Source organism: Clupea harengus, chromosome 5 (genome assembly GCF_900700415.2).
Source record: "Clupea harengus chromosome 5, Ch_v2.0.2, whole genome shotgun sequence".
Classification (NCBI taxonomy): domain Eukaryota; kingdom Metazoa; phylum Chordata; class Actinopteri; order Clupeiformes; family Clupeidae; genus Clupea; species Clupea harengus.
This window is the reverse complement of record NC_045156.1, coordinates 3,532,501-3,542,500: the sequence shown is the minus strand read 5'-3', so window position 1 is coordinate 3,542,500 and position 10,000 is coordinate 3,532,501. Positions and strand designations below refer to the sequence as shown.

Genomic DNA, 10,000 nt, shown 5'->3' with positions numbered 1-10,000 from the left:
CTCACCGCACTGACGACAAAAAAAAAATATATAATTTTCATACACATGCTCGCCAGAAAGTCAATTACTAACTAAATGTATACCCAGGCTGATTTGATTTTCTCCAGGTACCATTCACAAAATACGGGAAGTCTGGGTGAGACGTGCCCAGGACATGTTTTGCCTGCAGTAGGCAGAATGTAATTAAGTTATTTCAGAGACTGAGACTAAGGGACCATCTGATGTCCTGTTTCGAGCTTCAGTGGCCCACATGCTATTAGAAAACTGGTTACTGGTGCAGCAATGTGCAACACATACAGAGGCCTGAATCCACATAGCTCGTTTATGACTGGAGCACATTTCCAGTTTTCCCTCTCATTGTGCACAAGCAACACCTATGTTGTCGGCGGTGTGCAGTTGCGGGCGGTTGGTCTCATGTCTATAGGGGAAGAAGATAAGGGCGGGAGGTGGTTCTCTGCACTTGTCTAAGCATATGCAGACAAGGCTGCTCCTACGTGGCCCATAATGTCTTTTGGACCATCTGTCTTGTAGCGCGCCCCAGCGTGCCCTTGTGTGCCGGCAAGCATCTGCAGTGCTAGGAGAGGAGAGGCTGCCCCCCACCACCACCACCACAACCACCACAACCACCAGGCCCACCCACAACCCCACTTCTTGAATGTGATGGAGACGGAACATGCTGGTACATTGAGTGCTAGTGGCGACAAGGAACAGCGACAAGAATAAAATGAAAAGGCATAATGGTCTCACAAGGTCCTTACGATAGAAACAGCACCAGACAAGGACAGACTGGGATTTGAGACGGACGTTAACTTTAGCCTTCATATTCATCTTGTATTCTTTACTCAAACTAATTGTGGACAAATCCAGGCAGGACAAGGCAATCTGTAGTCTTGCCAGCATAGCACGACCTCAATGCTGCACAGTCCTTCTTGTGTTTGAGTTGCAGACTTTGGCTTATGTAATACATGATTTTGTCTCTCAGTTGATTCAGGTCTTACATAACATCTCCGTTTTTTTTTTATGTGGTTTTTGTCCTTCATTGTATTAGTCAGGCGAAAATTAGTAGTGTGACATAAGCCCAGGGTTCTTTGTGTTTTCTGTTAGAATGTGTCCCGACAAAAAGTGACAGCATATTAATACATTCCCATTGGAGTAGTATGGACAAACAATTAACACAGCAGGCAGAGGTCGGCCATCATGTGTCGGTTGGACATTCTGCCGCAGGACTCAAAGTTGTCAGAACTCAGATGGGATGGGGTCACGTTCCCCTCAATTCATCCTCTCTTTACGTTTTCTTTTTGCCCCCCCACCCCCATTCCTCGCTTCTTTACTCTGATCGGTTAAAATATGCTCCAGATGAGACGTGTCTGGCATCAGAAACAGCGGAGAGTCACAGCGAAGAACCGGCGTCTCCTACCCGTCTGGATGGCTCTGATTTCATTGCCCTGCAAAAACTGGAGGACAAAGAGAGAGCAAGAGAGAGAGAGAGAGAGAGAGAGAGAGAGAGAGAGAGAGAAAAATAAAAACAGCTACAACCAGGCTGTGTCTGGCAGGTTGACTGACACCTGCGGTGACCGTTTCTGAGCAGCCTCGTTCCGCAAGGCTGCAAATTGCCCCTGTGTCTGCTTTGACCTCCTGAAATCATCTGACAACAGGCTCTCATCACCGACATCCCCCTCCACACACCCACCCCACAACACACACACCCACACACACACACACACACACCCTATATCCTGTCCTCACCCCACACTCCCACCCCTCCTGCCGCTCTGATCCAATTCGGTGTCCCTGTAGGGTCGGGGCCGGACCAGGAGAAACGGATATGAGCCATAATCTCCTCACGCTCCAATCTGCTCCGGTGAGCCGGAGAGCCAATCCCGACCGCCGGTGTGGCAGCAGCAGCACAACACGGTGCAGTACGGTACTCCGACAGGGCGGGAGATGGAAATGAGTGACAGCACGCAGAGAGCTCATGACACATTGTCAGGCGAAGGAGGAAGAAAACACGGGGACGTGCTGACCCGAGATACGTCTCCATCGGCGCACTTAGCAGCAGGCGCAAGGCCTCGGCTGCCGCACTTCTGAGCCACCCGTCGCCCTTTCATCATTCCTCAAAGATGTCGAACCCATCCAGGACGTCAGTGAGGAGGCGGTGATGGATGTCATGCAAATATGACCAAAAATATGCAGACGTGTCTCAGTATTTGATGTTTATATTCATCTCTCTTCTGATTTTACCAATGATTATTCTGTGTTTGTTGTGGTAAGGCATTCCGGTCATGGGGAGGGTGAAGTATTTTTTTTACAAGGAAGGTGATCTTGTGCCAAAGGTCCAGCTCCAATTTCCCAGGACTCCCTTGTAAAGCCTCGATCATTTCCTGTTGTGCTGTCATGGGGGCCGTCACCCCTGTCAGCGTGCGATAGGGCGGGAGTGATGGCATGGTTGTGCGCTGGAGGTCCCCCGCCCCCCTCCCATGGCATCCGAGCGAGACCGCGGAGGCGAATTAGTCTCCTCCTCCAATCCTCCTGCGTTTCCCCGTCGGGGCGAGGCGAGGGAGGAGAGGAGAGGAGGCCGTTATCTGAAGCGTGAAATCCATAAAACAGCCACCTCCGACACACACCGGGGCCCTGAAGCGTTGGGCTGGTTGTGCTCTACTGAACTCTCCGCTCACAGGTTAACATAGAGGAGGTCTCGCCTTAGAGGGGGTCTTCTTCTGCTGTGTAGAGCGCCATGCTGGAGATGAGAAGTGTACCCACTAAGCTGCTTCCAACCAGCATACAACACCACAGCGGAGTCTTCATAGAAAAACTACAATACCCAATTGTAATTGTAGCACAACTGGTCAAGCAAACTGCTTACAACACCAAGATCATGGGTTTAGTTTGGGGGGGGTTACACATACTGGTAGAAAAGTACAATATATCTGCACGGACACGAGTACGAGTTGGCTTTGGAGAAAAGCATCTTCTAAATGCAAATGTTTTAGGTTCAGGATCGGGTCTGGAAGCTATTTGGATAATGTACCCAATCTTGTCACATTGCAGTGTTGATCAAGGCACAACAGCTGTGGATGCGCAAGACACTTTGATTTACTGTCAAGTGTGGCTCTCTGCATGAGAAGTGTCTCATTTGCAGTCACACCCAGTTGAGCTGATTGAGCTGTCCTGTTGCAACAGGCCCCCGTGTGTTTGTCCTAAAAACTGTAACCCTTATTGATCTGACCCACCAGACAGGATCAATTGAGCACTCAAAACTCTGCTGCAGAAAAAGCCAAGAGTTGCAGGTCTCAGCTCAGGTTTAGTGATGGTGGCGGCGGCGACAATCACGGTAACTTCACCATTACCACGAGCAAGCCACCACTCACCGCACTTTCTCATTAGTCGAAAGCGCTAGCGCAGAACAGTGCTCCTCGAGGATTTACAATTTCCCCTATTGTGAGTGCACAATATTAAGCAAATTAGCATGGAGATGAGCCATTGTGAGACACAGGTTCGCCACAATGCTCTGATCATCTCTCTTTGTCGCCGCTTCAATGGTTCCCCAAATCGCTGTAAGGATGGAAATTAATCTCATTAAACCCATATTTTACCACACACTCGTGGCCGACGAGCACGATAATGATGATCGCCTGTCCCTCAATTATGAATCAGGCGCTGGATTCACGATCCGCTGGCAATGGGGAAACGCTCGTTCCCCAAAGAAGCCCCCAGGAGTTTGGTGCTTCATAACGAGTGCTCCACAGACATTGTTGTGGGCAAAGCGAGATTGCTTGTTAATGTTTGTTTGTGTGTCTCTGTGCGCATATTTTAGAGTGTATGTGTTTGCATGTGAAAGAATGTATGTATGTTTGTGAGGCATCCATTCCGTATAACACTTCTGCCCTATCACCACACACAGACACACTTTCTTTCTTTCACAGACACACACAGACACATACACACACACACACACACTTTCACAAACATGTACACAGCCACACACTCAAACGCTCTCTGGTGTTTGGGCGTGATGACATGGCGGCACCACGTGGAGGGCCTGCTCAATCGGACTGATTCAAGTGTTAAAGGCTCCAGGGAGGGAGCACTAAGAAGTCAAAGGTGCTTCTGTCTGTCTCCTGCTGCTGTATCTTGACATCTTAAATCTCTCCTACCACACTGATTTTGCTTTATTGTTGTGTGTGTGTGTGCTTGTGTGTGTGTGTGTGTGTGTGTGTGTGTGTGTGTGTGTGTGTGTGTGTGTGTGTGTGTGTGTGTGTGTGCGCCACTAATCAGTGCATTTGTCTGTTGTGTCATGTTGTGTCACTCGTATCTAAGCCAAATCTGTCCAATACTGGTATGTTTGTGTGTGTGTGTCTGTGTGTGTTTTACATAATGAGCAAAGAGGTGAAAGATCCAGTCTGGAGAGAGACAAATATTTATCCCTGTTAAAAAAATACTCTATGTGAGTGACATGCTCATGTTCTTGACTGAGGTTAAATATTACAGCATGAATCTATTTTAGCCCAGCTGTCTTTCCACACCCTGCGCTGCCATTGTGAAACCGGTACATTCAGGACAACAGGCCATTACAAGTGCACTGCTTTGACACAGTAAGCCCAGCTGATGGAAAAAACGACATAAATAAATGAAAGACATAGCGTTCAACTGTAGACTCCTGTTAGACCACTCTGCCTGTACAGGCTGTGTGCTGCTGTTCTAAAAGACCCACCTGGAAGGTCAGGCTTACATAATGAGTCCCCGCTCGTGTCTACCAGACTGACTCCAGGTCAGGGACATGATGAAGACATCCTGTTTGTCCCCAAGCAGCGGTAGCAGCGGTAGCACCGGCAGCAGCGGCAGCAGCGGCAGCAGCCTCGTCTGCCCAGGAGTCTGGAGCCCCGTCGCCCAACGCAACCTCCCAGGCCAGCTAAAAATAGCCATGACCGCCTCAGATCCGCTAAGTCTGCCAGAGTCGTGCCGGGCTTGTGTGGCGGGCTTAGGTGAGCTCAGTTTAGTGCCGGCGGGGGTGGGGGGGGGTCGGCATTGCAGACAGAGGCTGGCTCTGAGGTGGACTTGGCCCAGTTCTGGCCTATATCTGGGGCCCGAAGCTGACTACTATCTGGGGTAGGGGAGGGTCTGGTGTCTGATGAGGCTTGATGGCAGATGGGCTGGCGCTCGTGCCTTCACACTCTCCCCAATGGCCCCGGTCCTGCCATTCTGCACTGGAGTCTGCCGTTACAACTGGCAAGCAAGAGAGAGAGAGAGAGTCAGGGAGAGGGCCATGAGGGAAAGAGAGAGCAGGGGGAGAAAGAGAAAGTCAGAGTCACAGAGAGACAGAGGGAAAGAAACAATCAGAGAGGGAGATAATGACAAAGAGAGAAAGAGAAATTAAGAGAGAGAGCGAGAAAAAGAGAGTAAAAGAGAAAGTGTGTGAGAGAAAGAGATGGCCAGAGCGAGAGAATGAGAGATAGATGAAAGGAGGGCCATGGCGCGCCCACCCGGGCCTGCCTTTCATATCTCCAGATGGCAGAATGTTGGAGGCCATTCCCCTCAGTGCTTTCCTGTGCTGCACCTCCAATGCATGGCCCCCATTCAACAAAGAGTAACCAACAGCGGAGTGCTGCCTCCCCGAGCGACCTCTCTCTCTCAATCAAAGCCAATTCATCTGGCTTCCACTCCTTACGCTCCCTCCTACCCCACTCTCTCTCTCTCCACTACCCCTCCCACCCCCTCACGTCTCAGAGGTAGCGGAGAATGTGTGCACGTCTCTGATGATCCTGGCCCTAGAGACCGGTGTCATTTCGCTTGGACTCACCAGCCCATCTTAATTAAGGGCTTCATTCATTAAAGCCCACTTAGATGAAGAGCCTGTCTCCGCCACGTCGATCCATCTTTTGGTGCTGCTGCTGCCGCCGCCGCTGCCGTCCTCGGGTGACTCACTCATGCACCTACTTGTCCGTCCCGTCACCTGCCTGTGATCTGCCACATGTCTCAACAGTTTTGAAAATTCTTCAGAAATCCCAGGGGAGCCAGGAGAGAGAGGGGGGGGTGGGGGTGGGGGGTGCGAGAAGAGCCACTGTGAAACCTGCCTGCACTTAAACAACATCTGTCAGCTGTGCTAACAGCCACAGAGGACACATGACAGCCAGATCCCTCTGCCGAGTCCAACAACGGATCTGACCCTGGATCAGTGCCAGCTGCGGGCTGGGTCTGTTCTGGCGTCGTCTACTGTCTGGGACAGCGCCAGCTTATCTCTCAGAGAGCTCTGAAAAGATGTCTTCCTCTCGTCGACTGTTGACACCTTGCTCCTCACTGTCCCCTATTACAGCTCTGTGCCACTACTTCAGTAAGAAATCACACTGCTATTTACCATCCTATTTACCATCCTATTTACCATCCTATTCTCCCATTTGCTCTGCCCTCTGCATCCGGACACCTTTCTCACAGAGAGACGGTTTTGTCGTCTCGTGTATTCTAATTTTTTTTCTTTGTATTTTTTTCCAGGGCCTTTTTTTTTTTTTTTGATATCAGAACTTTGACTTATTCCATCACTTGAGTGAAAAAAGAGTTCTCCATTACAGAGAGGCGGCCACATTTGATTGCTCAGGCCTGTCATACCCAGCGCACGACGGAGAGGAATGAGAGGGGGAATGAAGGCGAGCCTATTGAGAGGGTTTGATATGTATGCATAAAGAGAGCGCCACAAGATGAATGAGAGGCCGCTGCTGAAATATCAATGCCCGATCCGCCTCAGCTGTGTCAGTGTTTGTCACTTCTGAGACGTTGTCCCATCATTTCTCAATGCAGAAGCTATGCCTGAACAATTCCCTTTCAACTTATTTTCTCTTTTTTTTTTTACGTCTGCTGTGATTTATTTATTGCGCGTATGTATTTGTTTTCAGTGTCTAAAAGCAAGTCATTGTCAACTATCCCCCTTCTGAAGAAAATGTTCCTGGCAAGAACAGAGCCTCACAGAGATAGATGGCCATGCAGTCAAGTGGGGGCACATTAGCCACGTGTGTGCTCTGATTCAGGTGGTGTAAGACACTAGTCTGCTTGCCTCATGCCTTTTAAGGAAATTTTAATGGGACTATTACAGATGGCCACGAACAGCTCGTGCTCGCCGTGCTGGTGAGGGGAGGAAATGCTCCTTTTGAAACACCGGTTTGCTTTTAGCCACTGACCTCCTTGGCATCAAACATCACCGTGAGCGGCAAGGGGGGGGGGGGGGGGGGGGGGGGGGGGGGTTACACGGTACACAGCTACCCCTTTCGGCGCTGAGTCCTACGCTCCACTTGAGTCGCATCCTTATATCCTTACAGGCGAAAACAGATGGCGGCAATAATTTCAGTGTCTGAAGTGCGGTGGCAAGCATTCCCGGAGCAAAGTGGTGTCACTCAAGGAACGCCAGAGGATGACGGTAGAGCCAAATGAGCCCTTGTGCTGAGTGGCATATTTTAGGAGCACCCCCACCCTTTTTTTCTGAGGTACTTGTTGACACTGACTTGTTGCTTTTGCCTCAGAGTGTCTTTCAGTATAGACTGAGTGAGCGTCGCGCCCGTTTCCTGCTACGTGTGTGGGAGGAATTTGAGTGATTTTACTCATGTTGTGGGCTGTGTACCATGCTGTGCTTAAACTAGCTGAGCAACTGAGATAACGTACAACGTACGATGTATGACTGTGATACATTACATATGTAATGCTGCAGTCTGCAAGCTGAAATGGAATTTTGAAGCCCAGTGCTTTTAGAAATCTACCCGGTATATAACCCACCCCACCCCCATGATGCTGATGTTATTTATGTTAGTCTAGCATAAATCCATCGGCATGTGGGCTTAGCAGATAGGACTAAAGGCATCCAGGGTCATACCTCTCAGAGCACAACAATCAGTCTGGCCTGTCCCCTCATTTCAGTTACAGAGGCACTCCAATTGTTTGCTGGAATCGCACCCATTCAGAATGGTCCTCCTTACAACCCCCTGTGTACACCAGACTAATCACACACTCCGCACTGGTCTTATTTAGCACCCCTTCCTCAAAGGCGCATTAGTGCTTCCATTAAAACCCTGTCACCCGCCTTTGCTTTATGTCTGTCTGAAATCTAACTCATTGAAATGGTAAGCGACTTTTTCCGCTTTCTCTCTCTCTCTCTCTCTCTCTCACTCTCTCTGTCTCTCTCTCTCTCTCCGGTGAATATTAGCAACTGGAATGGGGCTCTGTCATTTACTGGCAGTGGTAGTGGGGCTGGAAGGGTGATTGTGATGGGTTGGGGGGTGGAAGGGAGGTGGATGATGGGATTTGAATCTCAGGCAAAAGAAAGAAAAGAAATGAACCTGTCCTGTATTACACATCCCTCTCTCTCTTTATCCTCCTCATCTCATCACAACCCATTAGCTCCGCCGGGAGCCCCGGCAGTTAGCCACCAAACAAAACGCCGTCAGGATGTCAGTCTCCATTACGTCTGCGCCACGTGCGTGCACTCCGGCGTGCATCTTCACCGCGTAGGGGCCGTGTTTTTACTGACACCCACCGCATCGCACCGCACCGCACCAAACCGCACCACAGCACAGCACAGCTGTCAGGAAGCACTTTGTATTCAAGCCCCCTTCAATCCACCTGATAAATAATGCACAGATTATGATGCTCTATGGATCAATGGAGGGCTGTCACAGGAGAAAACCGGCGTTATCCCCGTGGGGTGTAGAGTTCTTCCGCAACTAGCAAATGCCTTTAATGCCTTATGGATACGCCAGATGACAGCGGATGAGCCTCCTTTTCTGCATGAAGTAGAATGTTTCTCAGTTCCTCATCTCTTGTCTCTTTTTCCTTCTTTGACAGGTTACGGAAGGGGGCACCATCAAGCAGAAGATCTTCACGTATGACGCCATGTTCAACACCAACTATTCCCACATGGAGGACTACAGGAGGAGAGAAGACTTGGTGTATCAGTCCACCGTCCGGTGAGAAGCCAGCCTCCTCATTTCACTCTCTCCAGTGCAAAACTTCATCCTTTTTTTACAGGTTCCTTCAAACACTCTGTACGGCTAAGCAGGGAAAGGTTCCTTTAAACACACTGTACGGCTAAGCAGGGGAAGGTTCCTTTAAACACACTGTACGGCTAAGCAGGGGAAGGTTCCTTTAAACACACTGTATGGCTAAGCAGGGGAAGGTTCCTTTAAACACTCTGTATGGCTAAGCAGGGGAAGGTTCCTTTAAACACACTGTATGGCTAAGCAGGGGAAGGTTCCTTTAAACACACTGCGTGGCTAAGCAGGGGAAGGTTCCTTTAAACACACTGCGTGGCTAAGCAGGGGAAGGTTCCTTTAAACACACTGCGTGGCTAAGCAGGGGAAGGTTCCTTTAAACACACTGTATGGCTAAGTAGGGGAAGGTTCCTTTAAACACACCTTATGGCTAAGTAGGAAAAGGTTCCTTTCAACACACTGTGTGGCTAAGCAGGGGAAGGTTCCTTTAAACACACTGTGTGGCTAAGCAGGGGAAGGTTCCGGTCTGCTGCTGGGTTATTGCTGAGTGTTCTCTATTGATTTGTCAGACTGCTTTGTGTGGTCATTGCCGCATTGTGGCTTCTTTGTCTGTGATGCATCAAAGTGAAGCTATTTTGGTGCCTGAATCTCACTCTCAACTGTTGTTTGCAGTCAAAGTGAGCTATACACACACACACACATAGTGCCCTTCTACTTGTGTGGACCCCAGGCACAGCTGCACAGAATTTCATCTATCTCTCTCTCTGTCTTTATCTTTCTCTCTCTCTCTCTCTCTTTCTGTCTCTCTTCCTCCCTCCCACTCACCTGTTTTACAGTGGTCTTAGCACATTTGTGCAGCACTCCCCCTGAAAAAAAATAGTTTTTATGTTTTGTATGCATAAGGTCTGGACTGAGGAGGAATATGAAGGGTAAAGAGCCCCACTGTGGCAAGGGGGGCTGAGAGGGGGCTGAGGGGGGGGCTTAAACCGTGGCGTCTAGTTAAGGCTTAATTGATGAAATGTGGAAGGGGCCTC

The 10,000-nt window shown here is 49.6% G+C and overlaps 1 protein-coding gene across 2 annotated transcripts in view; it reads left to right on the top strand.

The window, feature by feature from the left end:
• Positions 1–10,000, top strand: part of igsf21a (immunoglobin superfamily, member 21a) — a 168,831-nt gene that overhangs the window by 100,350 nt on the left and 58,481 nt on the right. For both annotated transcript variants that reach the window (XM_031567343.2, XM_031567344.2), the window contains exon 3: positions 8,821–8,942. In XM_031567343.2, coding sequence (XP_031423203.1) covers positions 8,821–8,942 — 122 coding nt within the window. The remainder of the gene's footprint in view (positions 1–8,820; positions 8,943–10,000) is intronic.